Genomic DNA, 18,658 nt, shown 5'->3' on the forward strand with positions numbered 1-18,658 from the left:
AAGTTATGAAATTTAAATTCAGCATTAAAATGTAATATTTTTATGTAGCTATTGGTATCAAAATTCCATTTTTTAGAGTTTCGGTTACTATTGAGCCGGGTCGCTCCTTACTACAGTTCGTTACCACGAACCGTTAGATATGCGCACATGAAATTCAAGCTCCTGTTGTAGCTTTAAAGGGTTCTAAACCACGTTTATGATAAATTCTAACGTCTATTTAAGTTTGATTATGTTATTTATCTTAAGTCCAAAGTTTTAACACAATCCATTAATGGTACTTGTGTATTATACGCCACTCACTCATTTACGCTGTGTAGACAAACACGAGTGACATAATACATAGGATATATACAATTTGGGCTATATATTTACATATTAAGGTGGGGGTAAAGTATACGGTCAGTTTGAAGTTAGAAAATAATTTTTGCCCAATAATATACAGATTAATTGTACCTAACACAATTTGCATGTAAACCCGCTAAACTTTACCCTACCCCTCCTAATGTGCAAATATAAATGTATTTCTGAAGTATTGAAGAAACCGGTTTGTTATCGAGTTTTACATAGCGTAGACTTAAGTGAATGGTGTATAATGCACAAGTACCTATTTAGTTCTCCGTGAAGCACAAGTACACTTAGCCCCTACAGGGAAGCTTTAGAAAGGTCTGAGCCGCATTTGTGGTAACTTATAATTTCTGTTTTACTTTGACCAGGGTTACCAATTTACAAAAATATAGGGAGGCAAAGACATTTCTTCATTTATTTTTTAAAGGAAGATACGAAAAAGTTATTTTTCAATCTTAATGGGATGGCAGTGGGAGACAATTTATATTTATTCTTCTATACTTTTCAATGAAAGTACACCCAAAAAAAGGTTTTTAAAATTTAGGGGGCACATGCTCCTATATACCCTTTGACACCTCTGAGTTTGAGTTTATTATTCATTTTAAGTGTGCTAAAAGATTTGAGTTGAAAGAAAAAAAAGAGTTGAAACCTTGTGACGTCCAGTAGTTAAAATTGTCTTGCTTCAAACGAAAAAGACAGTCTACCTCATGCTCAGCACCTCCAGAGATCAATCTTTTATATGACTCAAATCAACCTTCGCTTCTTCTTCAAGACATTGCTTCGGACATTGACAGCGACAAAGATCATTTCTCTCAAATTGATTACATTCTCTAACTTGTAGTTTCTCGTCACATCATCATCTTTTTCCTATGTGCAGTGAGGGTCTTTGATTGGTCCATTTCCAAGAAAGTCCCTCCTTGAAGATTTCTTACATCCATGCGCAAACACAACAGAGTAATAATACGGTATTATATTTGATCAACATCAGATAATAGCCGGTTTTCGTAATGATGGTGTCGGGAGTAAGTGAGTTACAAGGAGAGTGTTTTGAGGGGTCAGTGAAGAAAGAGGAAGATGCAGGGGGTCCGAATATGTGCTGTGGTGGCTGTGGTGGACCGATAGCAGATAGGTTTTATCTGTCTGCGGTTGAAAGACCTTGGCATGGTGACTGTTTGCGCTGTTCTGTTTGTTCAAGACCCTTAGCAGGGTCAACTTCCTGTTTTGCGCGTGGAAGTAATATCTATTGTAGGGACGATTATTACAGGTAGGATTTTTTCCTAGCTATGCAAAGACCCTATATTAGTAGATTTAAAATACCGGTAAAATTATATTGAGAAACAAAGGGTTTTCAGTGGATAGAATGTGCATGGTTGGCTAAATGGGTAATCTATCATAGTTATTGGTTGTATGATATATAAATTTACAGATTGTTTTTGCTATGTATGGTACATCCTCTGAACAAAATAAAGACATGTGGATACAGCCTAAAATAGGCTGGCGTTACTGATTTTATTGATAAAAAAAATCTCAAATAAATGTAAAGAGTTACAGGAAAAGTGGAAACAGAAACAAATTGTTGATCTGCAAGGCAAACTCTTGCCAACACTAAGCCCCCACTCTTTATCCAAGAATTTGACTAATGTTTTACTGAAAACATTTGAGAGTTCAATAAGTAGAGGTCTAGTATAATTCAAAGTGTGTTATTTACCCGCTGCCTTTCAGAACATTTCGTCCGACAAACCCGTGGTTTAAAATAAATGTGAATAAATAAGCACTTTCAGTCTTGAAGTATTACAGTAATGTTTTTAGCGGTGCTCTTGTCTTAAAGCATTGGTCCCAGGAGCATAAAACATAAAGTAATATTTGGCCGCAAAGAGTGCAAGGTTGAGGTGGTACCCCCCCCCCTCATATGTAGGAAAGATAATGTTCGCTATTAGTTTTAATACTGTTCTTTACTTTAGTTGGGAGAAAGTTATTTCTTTCTGAAACTTGAAACAGTCTTCGTAAAATCTTCTAAGCCTTATAAGTACTGAAGAGTACTTATCTCAAATCAGCAATAATACGGTAAATATGTAAAAAATACGGTAAAAGATAAAAGATAAAAGCTAAAATAAAAATAAAAAAATAATAAAATAAAAGGTAAAAGATACGGTAGAGATACGGTAAAAAGATAGGTAAATATGTAAAAAATACGGTAAAAGATAAAAGCTAAGATAAAAAATAATAAAAAAATTAATAAAATAAAATAAATGAAATAAAAGATAAAAGGTAAAAGATACGGTATGGTCGTGAAAGAAGATTCCCCATCCGACTCAGCAAAACATCACTGCTCCGTAGTTATATTCGTAGTATATTCTCCGTATACTGTTCCATAGTATATTCGCGAATATGATAATCAATAAAATATAATAGTATGCGTATACATAGTTCTTAAAATTCCAAGAAATTTTGTCTCACAGTTTCAGTAAGTTTAACGAGATGTATGGTTCAAACTGGGTTCACGATAGGGTACTTTATTTTGAAATTGCAACCTCACAATTGTATAAGGTCGACTATTTAACCCAGTGATTTCAAAACGGGGTGCCTGCACCCTTGAGGAGCAAATAAAATTATCTGATGATGGTTTTAGAAAATATTTCTATACAAATGCCTAGTGTGGTGTACTGAAATTGTTATTTGCATAAAACAATCTTGGAATATATTTTAAGAGAATTGTAGGATCATGCTGTAAGATTCAATGTGTTTAGAACTTTAAACAGGTTAAGAAGTTTCGCTCTAGTAATTTGCTATTTCCAAGAACAATTGGTTTGAGTAAGCCGACACGATTCTTAAAATTGTCTGCGTTTAGTAATTGGAATTACTTTGCAATTTACTAATTTTTCTGAAAATCTGTTTTCCCTTCACCCCAAAACTTAATACTGTCTATTTTTTGTCAATAACTCCTGAAAAAACAAAATTGGCCCTGTTAGCAAAAATTTCAGCTACTTCCTGGCCTAACATTGGATGACTTTTTGGCTTTTCTGTAGGCAACAGTAGCTACACCAAGCTCAAATCAACTCAAAATTTTTTATTGTATTTTCATTGTCAAATTTTATTACATGTAAATTGAGAATTAAATATAAAATCTGAGAGATTGTCACATACATACATGACATACGGCAATATTACCCATCCCCATCTCCCAATTTAGTCATGCAGCCACCAGTGGCCTCTGTCCACGAAAAATTTGGGACTGGGGGAAGAAAGGGTATATCAGCATTTTGTCTTGGGGGGGGGGGTACAACAAAAACACATAACAAAATTTTTATAGGCATTTTTGGTACGCTTTAACGAGTCGGATAAATATTTTTAAGAGGGGAGCTCAATCCCATAACCCCCCGCCCCTGGATACTGCTTTTGTGGGAGAGGAATTTATTGTTCAAAATGTTGTTGGGTAAATTCGTTATTTTCATAATTTTTAATTAAGATACCAAAAATGGTGTCTTTAAATGAAAATTCCCCCCAAAATGGTGCTTTTTTGAAATTGAGGATTGGAAACAAAATATAGTGGGGGTGGGCAAATGATGCCAAAGAATCCTAACCTATAGTTTAAAGTTCCAACAAACGATTTTATTTATTATTAAAACGATCAAACATGACGTTGATCTTCCTCCTGACTTTACAATAGGCGGTTAAAAATCAACTCGTTAAAAATTTTCAGTCTTACTTCATCAAAGCCCAAATTCTACATCCATCATGGCTTATGTTGATGACAGTAGCAAAACAACTTAAAGAGGTCAATTATAATTGGTAATTAAACCGTGCTTAAGCAATTTTTGCGACTTTAAATTTTTCTTTTTATTTTAATTTTCAATCCCACTTCCGTTCCTCTCAGTAATGACAACCTTTACAAAAAATTATTTTTAACCTTAAAAGTCACCTACATTTCTGTTTATTAAATATCTGCAGAACCAGACACCCTTGAACAAGTTAGCTCTTTGGAAAGAATAGCTGAAACAGACAAATTATTCTTAGAAAAAAATGTTGAAAATAATTGGAACATTCGTATCTCTGCTCCTTTCCCCTTTACGTATATAGCTATCTTTACACAATTTGAGAGAAAACTGGCTTCCTTTTTGACAAATATTTTCTTGAATATTTCAGATTAAGGGTGGTGGGGCATAAAATTAGAAATCAGCTTAAAAAAGAAAAATTTTGATGTTTTTCTCCTTCCTGAAAGGCAAGAAATAATTGAATATAATAAAATAATTGAAATAATAAAAGAAATAATCGAAATAATTTGGAGACCAGAAAAAGGCAAACTATGAGCTTGGCTCTTGTTCGTGTGGCCAGTGTTCACTACTTAATTTAGCTACTCGTTTCTGAGATATATTCCATCCATGGTTATTGACTCCACTGTATCGATTGGTGATGTCTTAGAATCGGGGTGTCTTCTCATTTATTTAAGCTTGTTCGAAACACAACGCCTGCTGTGAGACATAATTTTTCGAAGCTTGATTTGTGCTGGAAATGTATGCGAATTATAATTTTAATCATAATCAGGCCTGATTTTTGACGACTCAAAAGTTTTGACGGCAATCATCAAGGGGTTCCAGTGCTAGATTATTTGATTTAGCCAGTGACCGGGTCAGAGGCAGGACCTTAACATGAAGCTTACGCTTGGAGGCTACTGGAGCTATTTTAAACCTCAAAATTAAAGTATTCCTGGCAAGGCCTTTTTCATGGGCGGGTTAAGGAGGTTTGAACCCTCAAAACCTTTGACAGATTGGTTAAAACATAATGAAAATTCATAAAAAACAACATTTTTGACGCGTTTAGATTTTGTTTGTAACTCCCCTCCCCCGGACAACAATCCTGGATACGGCCCTGATTCCTAGTAATGAACAGTAAGCGACAAGTTTTTTCTCAGAGTCAACGGAATTTTAAAAATGACAGCTTAAAGACAGCACATATTAAAAAAATTTAATATTTATGCTAATTTCAAATATATGAAGTGTTATTAACATTAGTATTACATATCAAAATGCTTCACCATTAGGTAATTTAAAAAAATTATGGAACCAAGCTAAGTCTATCTGCAAATCCTTATGATTGGGAAGCTTGAGCTCTCTGTCTAAAAAAAAAACATTTTCCCAGAGAACGGCAGTTATGGATCCATGATTATTTGTGGGTAGTTTCTTTGTAAAATTAAATAAATAAAAAACAAGTTTTTTTAACTTAACGTAAGGAGCGACATTAATAAACCTTAAAACGAACAAAAAATAACTCCGTACATGAAAGGGGCTGTTCCCTCCTCAACATCCCGCTCTTTACGCTACAGTTTGACTCTATCTCTCAATTCTACTTCTTAAAAAAGTAATAAACTTTAGCGTAAAGAGCGGGGTGTTGAGAATGGAACAGCCCTTTTCATATATAATTAATATAATTTCTGTTTGTTTTAAGTTTTAATGTCACTCCTTACTTCCAGTTAAAAAAACTTATTTTTTTTATGTAATCTCTGAACGTTTTTGAATTAATGTATGTTTTGATTTTTGGCTCCTCACACATGAATTATTAAAACGAAATTTGTATATTAATTTATTTTTTGGATAAATGGCTTTCTCATAGTTTTGATTGGACTATTTTGAAAAAAAGAGCGGGGAAGGAGGCCTAGTTACCCTCCAATTTTTTGGTTACTTAAAAAGACAAATAGAGCTTTTACGAGTGTTTTTATTAGTAAAAACATAAGTAACTTACAAATTAACTTACGTAACGAACTTCTATATTCATTTGTTTTTACTACGTATACTAGGGGGTTCGCCCCCTCATCAATACCTCGCTCTTTACGCTAAAGCTTAAATTTCGTCCCAATTCCTTAAGAATGACCCCTGAATCGCAAAGGCCGTAGAATAAATAGTTGAAATTACTAAAAATACTTTAGCGTAAAGAGCGAGGTATTAGGAGGAGATGAACTCTCAAATGCGTAATAATTTCTGTTCGTTTTAAGTTTTAATGCTGCTCCTTACTTTCGGGACTTTGGGGGAGTAAGTCGTCCCCAAAGACATGGTTATTAGGTTTTTCGACCATCTTGAATATAATGGCTATCTCAGAGTTTTGATCCGATGACTTTGGGAAAAAATGAGCGTGGGAGGGGGCCTAGGTGCCCTCCAATTTTTTGGGTCACTTTAAAAGATCACTAAAACTTTTAATTTTCGTCAGAATGAGCCCTCTAGCGACATTCTAGGACCACTGGGTCGATACGATCACCCCTGGGGAAAAAAATAAAACACGCATCCGTGATCTGTCTTGTGGCAAAAAAAAATACAAAATTCCACATTTTTGTAAATAGGAGCTTGAAACTTCTACTGTAGGGTTCTCTGATACGCTGAATCTGATGGTGAGATTTTTGTTAAGATTTTATCACCTTTAAGGGATGTTTCCCCCTATTTTCTAAAATAAGGAATATTTTCTCAGGCTCGTAACTTTTGATGGGTAAGACTAAACTTGATGAAACTTATATATTTAAAACCAGCATTAAGATGCAATTCTTTTGGTATAACTATTGGTATCAAAGTTCTGTTTTTTAGAGTTTTGGTTACTATTGAGCCGGGTTGCTCCTTACTTACAGTTCGTTACCACGAACTGTTTGATATAGACGAGAGCATGAAAGATCCTTTGCTTCTTCCATGAGTTTATATCTGACCAATTACATATGCAGGGGCATATCCAGGATTCATTTTGGGGGGGATTGTGCAAGGATTTTTTGGGAGGGGTTTACAAAAAAAACGTTAGAAACCGCATCAAAATTACTTTATATTCATTTTTGATACGTTTTTACGAGTCGGAAAAACATTTTGGGGGGAGGGGGGTTCAAACCCCCTACCCATTCTGGATACGGGTTTGTACATATACACAGCAAACTCACTCCCGTTTCCCGTTAATCAGACCAAAACAAAACCCAGGTAAATTTGACTCAACCTGAGTCAAATTTAGCCCAGAAACAAACTCAACATACAAAACTCAGCTCAATGAAAAATCAACCCATTACGGAAAACTCAATTCATCCAAATCTTAATTATCGCAAAGAAAACCTCAATCCCCCAAAATTCAACTAAAAAACGGGTACGACAGTGTACCCGTTGTATGGGGTTCTAACACGTTATTAGTTAATTATAGCGTTTATATTGAGATAAAATGGCTTCATCAGAAAAATGCCTTTCCCCTATGAAAAATCTTACAACCAAACCTAAGGTAGAGCCTATATGCATCTATTCTTATGTATCTAGGTCTCTACGGGGACCCCCCCCCCCAAATATAAAAATTTGATATATTTTGATAAATTTGAAATTTTTGATATATAGGAATAGATAACAGGCCTGTTTGCGGCTTTGTTGGGGGGTGGGGGTATTTCAGGGGCTAAATAGAAAGGCAAGGAATGGTTATAAAATAAGTTAAATCATAAAGCACACGTGAAAATGCTCGAAATAAATTAAAGAAACACAGTTGTGACCCGAAGGAGATCGTTTAAATGAATCTGCAACACTGGTAATTTCAGATTTTGGCATTTCTCTTCATTCTATCCGTTAAAACTCACGAAAATAAACATATATAGTATAGAATTTTATTAAAATGCTTCTTGTTCCGTACTAGAGGTCATCAAGAAAAATCTCATTTGGTTATTTCCAGTGGCTTCGCTTCGAGGTGGCAAGGGCTGGTAGTTGCCCCCCCTGAATAAATCGGAAAAATATTATTATATAGCTCATAACCCTTAACTCTCTGGACATGGACCTTTTTTGCTCTGTCAATTAAAATACTGGAGCTACGCTCTTGGTTATTTCCTCCTCCCAGGTTTGGGGGTGTAACTTTTCCCATTTTTATGTAGAATATCTGATATCAACATCTAATTGGTTGAAAACCTCATACGGCCAACGTCTAAATACCAAACGGCAATGTAAATATTAAATTTGCATAATTTAAACAGATTTATTCGCAAACAGCTATTAGCACCTACATACAATGCCTAATTAAAGGGAGATGGACGCATTATAATATTCTCAGCATTATTAATTCTATAATGTTTATTCTGGGTTCCCACAGAAGATTTGCGTTTTTTTCCCGTCCTTTGTCGGATTTTTTTTTAAGTATGCCATATTTTAACTACATTTTACCTTGTATTTGATAGTTTTAGCGTTCGATATTCATACGATGGTCTAAAGGGCTAACGTCATTTGGGTTATTGTAACGTAAATCATTATTACGACCAAACTGAGTGCTAACGCAATTTTTTTTGTGGCATTACACGCCAAATAAAGAGTGAGGCTAGTCGTATTTGAAGAATAATTTTGCAACTGAAAGCTCGGAAAATACAAATAGCAAAGGATTCTGCATTTCACTTTGCTCGTCGGGTCCACATAAAACAGGCTTTGGTCAATATCTCTTTAAACACCTTGGAACTAATCATGGTTGTAAAACAAGGGGAAGAAATTCAGTTAACTGCTATTTCCGTTAATCTTAATGGTAAATATTTATTGCAAAAACAACTTTCTGGGGGTTTCTAATAGCAGCCTGAACCCCTATGAAAATGGTTTCAAAGCAAAATAAAAACTGCACCAGTGGAATCACAATAGCCGAAACCCGCATTTAAGTGAATTTACACTCCCCATGGGCAACATGGAAAATCACTTTTTCGCGTCGCATCGCATGGGAAGCAGTGATATATTCCCTTACTCTTCTTCTGTTTTTTCCTTTGATGCTAGTGGGGCACTAAAATTTACTTTAGAATACTTGTTTTATTTTACCCAAACGTGATGATCATTTCAAGGGGTGAGGGGATTGGTTTAGTAAGCGTCACCTTTTTGACAATGCAAATTTTGCTCGGGGTGATGTTTTTCAACTGATTGTCGTAGAAAAAGGGGCTATGGCTCACTTGACTTAAAGCTTTGAGGTAAAAATGTTTGATTATGAACAAGAATCACCTTATAATTCATGGGGTCTAGTTCAAGTATAAGTCAAAGGGGTCCTTAGGCTGAAGGCATGAAACAGTAACTCCGAACATGTCTCAAAACGGTGTCGACGGTAAAAAAAAAAAAAAAAAGAAGTGGTGGCTGTGCTACAAAGAGCTTTTGTTCAGTCAGATCTTCTCTTATTTCAGTTTTACTAACGTCTTAATTTTCCAAAGCTAATATAGGCTACCACATCAATAAATTTAACTAGTAAACCATAATAAAGTAATATAATAGTATTCATTTACCACCTGTATTTACGAATATTTTTTTTTTGAAACTTTATCATATCAAATAAATCTTTGGATGCTAGAAGATAGTAAATAATCAATTTAATTTTGGGGTGTAGCCAATTCAGTGGTGTCAATTGAAGGGACATGGCACCAATTGGAGGGGCAATAGAGGGGCATGGCACCCCTGAATTGGCATAACCAATTCAGCGGCGTCATTTTGAGGGTCGTGGCCCACTCTCCAGATAATTTTGACGCTTCACTATATCTTAAAAATACTTTTTTGAGGCATTTTCATTAAATAGTGATTTTTTTTCGGTAATTTGATTGCAAGAATTAAAAAAAAAATGACAAATTAGGCTTGTTTGTACAAATTTCTGTCCGACTTTAAGAGTCATCTTCCAAATGTAATATCTTACTGAACACTTGTTCAATTTAATCAAACAGTTCGTGCTAACGAACTCTAGTAAGGAGCGACCCGGCTCAATAGTAACCGAAACTCTAAAAAACGGAATTTTTATAACAATAGTTACATAAAAAGAATCGCATTTTAATGCTGATTGTAAATATATAAGTTTCATTAAGTTTAGAATTACCCATTAAAAGTTACGAGCCTGAGAATATTTGCCTTATTTTAGAAAATAGGGGGAAACACCCCTTAAAAGTCATAGAATCTTAACGAAAATCACACCATCAGATTCAGCGTATCAGAGAACCATGTAGTAGAAGTTTCAAGCTCCTATCTACAAAAATGTGGAATGTTGGATTTTTTGCCACAGGACAGATCACGGATGCGTGTTTATTTGTTTTTTTTTTTTTTTTTAGGCCCCCTCTCACGCTCATTTTTTCCCAAAGTCACCGGATCAAAATTCTGAGATAGACATTTTATTCAGCATAGTCGAAAAACCTAATCACTATGTCTTTGGGGACGACTTACTCCCCCACAGTACCCGTGGGAGGGGCTGCAACTTACAAACTTTGACCAGTGTTTACATATAGTAATGGTTATTGGGAAGTGTACAGACGCTTGCAGGGGGATTTTTTTGATTGTGGGGGAGGGGTTGAGGGGAGGGGGTTTATGCGGGGGGATCTTTCCATGGAGAAATTTGTAATTGGGGAAGAAAATTTTCATGAAGGGAGCGCAGGAATTTTTAGCATTCTTCTCAACGAACAATGGAAAAGTAAATATGAAAATTTTTTTCAACTAAAAGTAAGGAGTAGCATTAAAACTTAAAACGAATAGAAATTATAATTGCATGAACATATGAGGGGTTCTACTCCTCCTAATACCTCGCTCTTTACACTAAAGTAATTTTATTAATTTCAACTATTTATTCTACGGCCTTTGTGATTCAGGGGTCATTCTTAAGGAATTAGGACAAAATTTAAGCTTTTGTAAAGAGCGGGGTATTAACGAGAGGGTGAACCTCCTCATATACGTAATAAAAACATACGAATTTAGAAGTTTATTACGTAAGTTAATTCCGTTACGTTAAGTTACGTATATTTTTACTAATAAAAACGTTCGTAAAAAATTAAAAGTTCTAGTTGCCTTTTTAAATAACCAAAAAATTGGAGGGTAACTAGGCCCTACTCCCCCGCTCCTTTTTTCTCAAAATAGTCCGGCCAAAACTATGAGAAAGCCATTTAGCCATATAAACAAATTAATATGCAAATTTCGTTTTAATTGCGGAGAGCCAAAATCAAAACATGCATTAATTCAAAAACGTTCAAAAATTAAATAAAAAAAGGTTTTTTTTTAACTGAAAGTAAGGAGCGATATTAAAACTTAAAACGAACAGAAATTACTCCGTATATGAAAGGAGTTGTTCCCCCCTCAACGCCCAGCTCTTTACGCTAAAGTTTTTTATTGTTTTAATAAGTAGAGTTGAGAGAAAGAGTCAAACTTTAGCGTAAAGGGTGGGACGTTGAGGGGGAAATAGCCCCTTTCATATACGGAGTAATTTCTGTGCGTTTTAAGTTTTAATATCGCTCCTTACTTTCAGTTTAAAAAAACTATTTTTTATTTAATCAAAGTAAGGACCATTGGATTTGCTGTACTTTTACCAACGTACCACAAGTCAATTGATTCCGTCGGCATAAAAATAAAGTGCTCAGCATTCGATAAAGTCGACTAAGGCCTTTTTTGCCTCGTCCGGACTGGCGAAAGTTCTACCTGTGAGAAAGTTATCGAAGTGCTCGAGAAGATGGTAGTCGGTTGGCTAGATGTCTGTGGAGTATGATGGGTGAGGCAGAACTTCGATGTTCAATTTTTTAATTTTCAGACAATAATTTTCTGAAATGTGTGGACAGACGTTGTCGTTGAGCAGAATCAAATCTTTTCCGTTGACCAGTGCCAGCTGCTGATGCAATTTCCGGTATATTCCGTCGATTTCCTCACAGTAAGACTCTTCTCTGATGGCTTGACCTGGTTGCAGAAAGCTATAGTGAATCACACCAGCCACTGATATAGTAATCATGGTCTTTTTGGGAGTTTCTGCCTTGGGATCCTTTCCAATGGTAAAAGGTAAAGGTAAAGGATACGGCATTAGACTTTACAGTCCGTACCGGCGGTGCTGATCTCCGTTTCTTGGCCCTTCAGCCAGGAAGTGCAACGAGGGGTTGGGGGCCAGCCATCCTGTGCTTTCGCACACCCTTCCTGTTTACCTTCCCCAGATTTCTCCAGGTACCCATTTAGAGCTGGATCGACTCTGGCTAAGCTTACAGAGTCACGCCACTGACCCCCGTCCCAAACTGAAGAATTGGGTACATTGGGATTCGAACCCGCGTCTTCTTAGACAAGGGATCCCGAATCCAGCACACCAACCCACTCGGCCAGGAGTGGGTTTCCCCTCCTGGGGAAATCCCCTTTTCAATGGGATTATTAGAAAATAGTTGACTGATTTTTATTTTAAATTAGGAAGCCACCGAAGAGTTCGGCCGAGCCCAGATGAATAAGACAAAATGAACTGGGATTTCTTTCCAGATCCCTGTTCCTTTTTTTAGGTGAAATTCGTGTTTCCAAATAAAGGCGTACAACAACAAAATTGATGTCTAGAACACGAAAATTAAAACATAGGGTTTTTAGGTTGAGGCTCGTTTTAATCCGTGAAATCCGTTCTTCCATATAAAGGCATACAACAACAAAATTCGTGTCTAGAATTCGGTACAAGATCACGGTGATTATGAAAATCACCTTTATTTAAACCTAAAATCAAAACTTTGGTTTCCTAAGGTTGAAGTTGATTTTGAGGAGGTGAAGTTTGTTTTTGCATATAAAGGCGTACAACAAATTGATGTCTACAATAGGGTACTAGATCACAGTAATTATGAAAATCATCTTTATTTGAACGTAACATAGAAACTTTCGTTTACTTTTTTAGGTTGAACGATGAATATACAGTAAACTGTCTTTCAAGCGTCACTTCGATTTGATTAAAATGAAGATATGCAGGAATCTCGGTATTTTAAGGAAACTTAGACATACTTTTCCTGGATCAATTTTGAAAATCATTTTTCACTGCTTAATCCAATCTTACGTGTCTTACTGTCCCATAGCATGAATGTCTACCTTTCTTTCACTGTTAAAACCACTTTCTAAGATTTAAAATAAAGCTAGAAACCAACTTCAGGAAATTTATCGTTCAAGAGTCATCCAATGACTTGATCTCAATTCTAGTCTTTGCAATACAAAAAAAAAACATTTTCAAATTCATTTTATTCCTTGTGTAAGGTCGGACTCTAATCTTTCAATAGCGAGTCATATTCTATGGAATGAATCAGCTCAAATCTGCATGAATCAGCACAAATGTGCCAGTCATTTGGTTTGTTCAAAAAATTGTTAGAATTCTTTGGCTTCTTAGTAGTTATTGTATTTCTATTTTTCGTATTATATATTTATTATTACTTTATTGGAGTCTATTTAATTTGCCTACTTAATTTGGTCTATTCAATCTATTTCGTTTTGTTTTCTATATTTTTATTTTATTTGTATTTTCTTTTCTTCTCCATTTTCCTCTTCTATCTGTGAGTAAGTCATTATTTTAATTTTTTCTTCTCTGAGTAAGTGAATCGTTTGTCTTCCCCCTTCCTTACAGGCCAATGAGCTTTTGGGATAATAATAAAATATAATATTTTTGCTCTGTGCGAAACAGTTCCATCAAGTTCTTCAATGTTTGTGCTGTTGGATACCGAAACGTTACGCTGTAAGAGGATCGTCTCGTAATATGTTGAGCTGACTCCCATAGCACGTAGCATGTCAAATTAGAACGCGGCTGCTTTCTGATGATGTAACTGGACAGCTACTTCAATCTGAAGAGGTGGTCTGACTGCCTTTGGTTGAAGGCTTGTAACATGCACTGCCCTATTGACACAACCTTCCTGTCTGTTTTGTCTCCTACGAGCAAAGCGTTGAGAAAAAGCCGCAAAAATGTGGGTAGGTATTGGATGTTGCATGTTGTCTCCCCGATGATTTCAGAATTGAGATATATAACATATTTGTTGTTCAATGACTTTGACCTCACTTTTGATTATAGCTGCTGTAGCTCAGATGATTGCTTCCTTCTCCAGTTCTATGTCAACATTTTCCGGCTTTAAGTAATACTCCTAGAGAATGGCAAGAGCTGTGGCTCTTAGCCTAAAAACGTTCTGTCTGCCGTTTACCCCTGCAAATACTGCGCTTTCACCAAATCTCTCTCGCATCTTCTTTTTCATATATCTTTCACTATATCCAGAATCCTCTGAGTCTCCCATGAGCTCAATCATCATACCAATAAGATCATCCAGTGCTGTTAGTTGCTCATCATCGTTAGCCTGGAAAAACTCGACAACCTCCTCGAACGCCTGTTTCTGATTCAACTTCTGAGGCTGACCCGACTATTGTTCTCAAGACTGTAAAGAAAGTTTAAGAATAGTTTTATATATACTCATAGCTCAACCTAAAAAGATAGACGAAAGTTTTAATTTCACATTCAAATAAAGGCGACTTCACAATCACCTTGATCCATAACCCTATTCTAGACATCTATTTTGTTGTTGCCTTTATATAGAAATATGAATTTCACCTACTCAAATCAATCTCAACCTTAAAAAGCTTATTTTTAGTTTTACGTTTAAATAAAGGTGATTTTCATGATCACCGTTATCTAATACCCTATTCCGGAGACTAATTTTGCTGTTATACGCCTTTACACGGAAGCACGAATTTCACCTCCATAAAATCAACATCAAAATACCTAAGCTTTACTTTTATGTTCAAATAAGAGTGATTTTCACAATTACCGTGATTTATTACCCTATTCTAATCATCAGTTTTATTGTTGTGAGCTTATATATGGAAACACGAACTTCACCTCCTCAAAATCAACCTCAATCTTAAAAAAACATATATTTTTGAAACAGCTAGATGAGCGAATTTTGCATATTTGGAAACATTGCATTTTTCTGAGTCTGGTAGTTAAAGAATCATTTCTGTTGCAATTTGTTTCGGGTCAAATAGTTCCTTTGCTGGACTGTAACTGACATTTTCAACACATGGTTCATGAATTTCTGTAGAGATTTAAGCTATTACAACTTCATATACTACTTGATGGCTTTGCGAACCAATAGCGTCCATATGCTGCAAATTTAAATTATTTGCGGTAAATACGCTGGTCTTCTTGAAGAAATACGCTGGTCTTCTTGAAGAAACAATCCGCTTGCTGTTTCTTCACTTGAGCTTCCAAAACACTCAAAGACAATACCACATATATCTAGCCTTTTATTTGACGTTATTTTTTATAACTTTTTCGAAATGTAATCGGTATTTATAATCTATCATTACATGAAAATTATTGCAGGCATGTGTAGATATTCTTTTTTTTATGATTATTATTCTCTTAAGTCGTTATTTTTCAATGAATCATTTAGCAGATGTTAAGTACCAATAAAACTATCATATTAAATAGTCGCTTCTCTAAGGGTGGTATCAAAAACCGACCTACTTGCCTTAAAGTCCTTTGGAGGTACCTTAATAGACATTGCAGCATCTTCATAGTTTAAATACAAATAAAAAAAAAATTGCATCGGTAATCTATAAACTTTGGAAACTAATTGGTGATTCCAAAAATCGATTTTATAGAAATTGTCATGAACTAAATGTAAAATATAGTTTTTGCTTTTAGGAAGCAAGCTTTGGGGTTTTCATTTTTTTGTTTTCTTCCTTTCCTCCCTTTTTGACCTCTCCCCCCTCTCGTTGTCTCCCTGTTTCTTAGTGTACTATTATTGATTTAATATTATTGGCGTGCTTGATCTTGGTAAAACTAGCCCAAGTGCTTCCATAATAAATGTATTTTCTTGAATTTTTCTTGTTCTTGATTTGCATTCCTTGGCTTAACTAATTTTTAAATTTTCTAAAGTTAAATTTTTTTATATTCCTTGGTTTAACTAAAGCTAAAATTTCCCAAGTCTCGTCATCAAACTTGAACCAGTCTTTGATTTGCTTGATTTGGATTATATAGTATTTTCGAAAAGACTGGTAAAAGAGATCACGTGGCTCTGTTATCTTGTGGCTCTCGAGCATCCTCGAATTCTTAGATGGAAACGGATGCAGCTATCCCCACATATGTCTGGTTTAACGACAGGTACTCACTTAAATGATATGGATCCAGTTAGGTAACGAATCCACACTGCAAATGTAGTCTGCAAATTTTCTCAGGCTCGTAACTTTTGATAAGTAAGACTAAACTTGATGAAACTTATATATTTAAAATCAGCATTAAAATGCGATTCTTTTGATGTAGCTATTGATATCAAAATTCAATTTTTTAGAGTTTTGGTTACTATTGAGCCGGGTCGCTCCTTACTACAGTTCGTTACCACGAACTGTTTGATGGATCCAGTTAGGTAACGAATCAACACTGCAAATGTAGTCCATTACCGAGAAAGTTAGACGCAAATTCATTCATAGTTTTGCTGACACTTACTTTTAGGGAATTAATAAGCGGGGCTTGGATTGAAAAATCTATTGAATTTATTGGAGAGGCTAGGAGGATATTCCATGGGTTACAGGTATGGCTTTGTTTTATCCCTTCAACTCGCTTTGATATGTCAAAAAGATTGTTCGAAGAGTCTTTAAGTCTTTTTTTAATTTCCCCAGCCCCCAAACGTCGACCTAGCTTTCTCAGATTCAATTACATATAATTGGGCTGGAATAAAAATTATACGTTATGTGTAAAGCAAAAGATAGTTGTTTTTAATTTTAGATCAGCCTTTTTTATTTCCTCAGACCCCAAACGTCGACCTAGCTTTCTCATATTTAATTACATATATCTGGGCTAGGATCAAAATACGGAAAATTTGTAAAATAACGAAAGAACCTACCAGACGGTAGGCATAACAACGAAAAAAATACACCGAAGAGTATACTCTTCTGTGACAACCGGAGAACAAATAATTTGCCACATTCCTCCAAACACAAACTTCTAATTCCCCTTACCTTCGACCTTTGCTGTCCATTAAATAGAGTTGAAATTGTATTATAACTATCTGTAATAATAAAGATTTATTTTATTACTTACACCCCCCCCCCCTTCAAAAAAAGACTGAAAGTTATGCTAAAAGTTTCAGATCCATCCAAAGTAATTAGATATCACAAGGTAAACTTACAAAACTGCAATGCAATATCTATAATAACAAATAGTTAAATAGTTGCTTGCCTTCAGGCTTCAGGAGTAAACACAAAAGAAAATATAAACTCTCTGGTGAGGATTAGAAGCCTACTGATACCTTAGATTCCATTGTTACCCCTTCTGAGAGACTTCAAGTACCTGTCGCATAGCATAATGTGATTGTTTTCAGATAAGTGATTGGCTATGAGTTACGAACTACTACTACTACTAATAATAATAACTCACTGCAGCACTAAGCCGCCTGAGGTCAACACAGCTACGCACGCTCCTCCTCCAGCCTAATCTATTTAAGGCCTCCCTCTTTACACCCTCCCAGTTCCGACATAGTATTGGACTTTCCAATTTGTTCTTACCATATGAAGGGGTTTATATAGCTAGCTGTCGATAGGCTAATTTTCAGAAAATAGATATCAGTAAATTTGACACTCATTTATTTTCGAAATTTGACTACATAGAAACATTTTATTTTTTTCTCTTGGAATTCTGCTTTATTAAAACTTAGTAGGTTTTACATTTTTAAACCATATCCTATGTAAATCTCTATTTTTTAATAGTCAAATTACATGTATTTAAATTCAAAGCACATAGTTTTTTCCGTTTTAGTTTTTTCGCTTTTTAAGGGTATAAACGGTTAGTTCTCGGAAAAATAGTGACATTTCATATATTATCAATGCTGATGTTAGAATTTTTATCAATGCCGCTTATTTAAATGCTATCGCCAGCATTAACGTAATCACTTTTCTAGTGATGTCATAGTGACACATTCATCAAAATTGGGCAAATTATGAATTTCTGCCCAATCCTGCACATTTTCCTGCAAAAATCCTCATATTTTTCCACTAAGTTTTTTTTTCTGTTTTTCAAGTTTTTGTTAACTTATTCTTATACAGGAAAAAATAATAATAAAAATAAAATATACCCAGATTGATAAGCTGTCCCCTCTGGAAATTGTATCTTTATATTTTTAAGATAATTCATAGATATGATTTTATTAACAACAAATCATGCAATCTAAAACCGTGTATGAAGTTTTGTACCGCTTTTTCTTTAGAAAAATCTTGAAGTTTGAAAATGCTGAAAAGCAAAGTTTTTGAAAACTTATTTTAACGTATCTATCGAATAATCTTCATACAGACCATATTCGGAGGGTGGGGGCTCAGAGGTTGAATTCCTGCCCCCTTCCCCAAAATATTTGTCCGAATCGTAAAAATGTAGCATAAATGTATATAACTTTTTATTAAAAAAATAAATTTTTTCCATTTTTTTTTCAAAAAAATTGTACCCCCCCCGTCCGAAATCCCCCAACACAAAAATCTTGGATACGACCCAATCTTTATAACTATAAACAGAATTTCAGTGAAAAAATGAGATAATAAGCCGTAAAGCATGTCAGGGAATAGCAGACTTTTGAATCGTTGGACGAATAGGTAATATA

At 35.1% G+C, this 18,658-nt stretch overlaps 1 protein-coding gene across 2 annotated transcripts in view; it reads left to right on the plus strand.

Moving 5' to 3' along the window:
* The first annotated feature begins 1,331 nt into the window (after nt 1-1,331).
* LOC136027287 (LIM/homeobox protein Lhx9-like) overlaps nt 1,332-18,658 on the plus strand; it is a 58,590-nt gene continuing 41,263 nt past the window's right edge. The window contains exon 1 of one of the 2 annotated variants that reach the window (XM_065704384.1): nt 1,332-1,609. In XM_065704384.1, the coding sequence (XP_065560456.1) occupies nt 1,353-1,609 (257 nt within the window). In that variant the 5' untranslated portion in view covers nt 1,332-1,352. The remainder of the gene's footprint in view (nt 1,610-18,658) is intronic. The other variant, XM_065704393.1, reaches the window with a different exon arrangement.

The sequence above is a fragment of the Artemia franciscana genome, chromosome 1, assembly GCF_032884065.1.
Source record: "Artemia franciscana chromosome 1, ASM3288406v1, whole genome shotgun sequence".
Classification (NCBI taxonomy): domain Eukaryota; kingdom Metazoa; phylum Arthropoda; class Branchiopoda; order Anostraca; family Artemiidae; genus Artemia; species Artemia franciscana.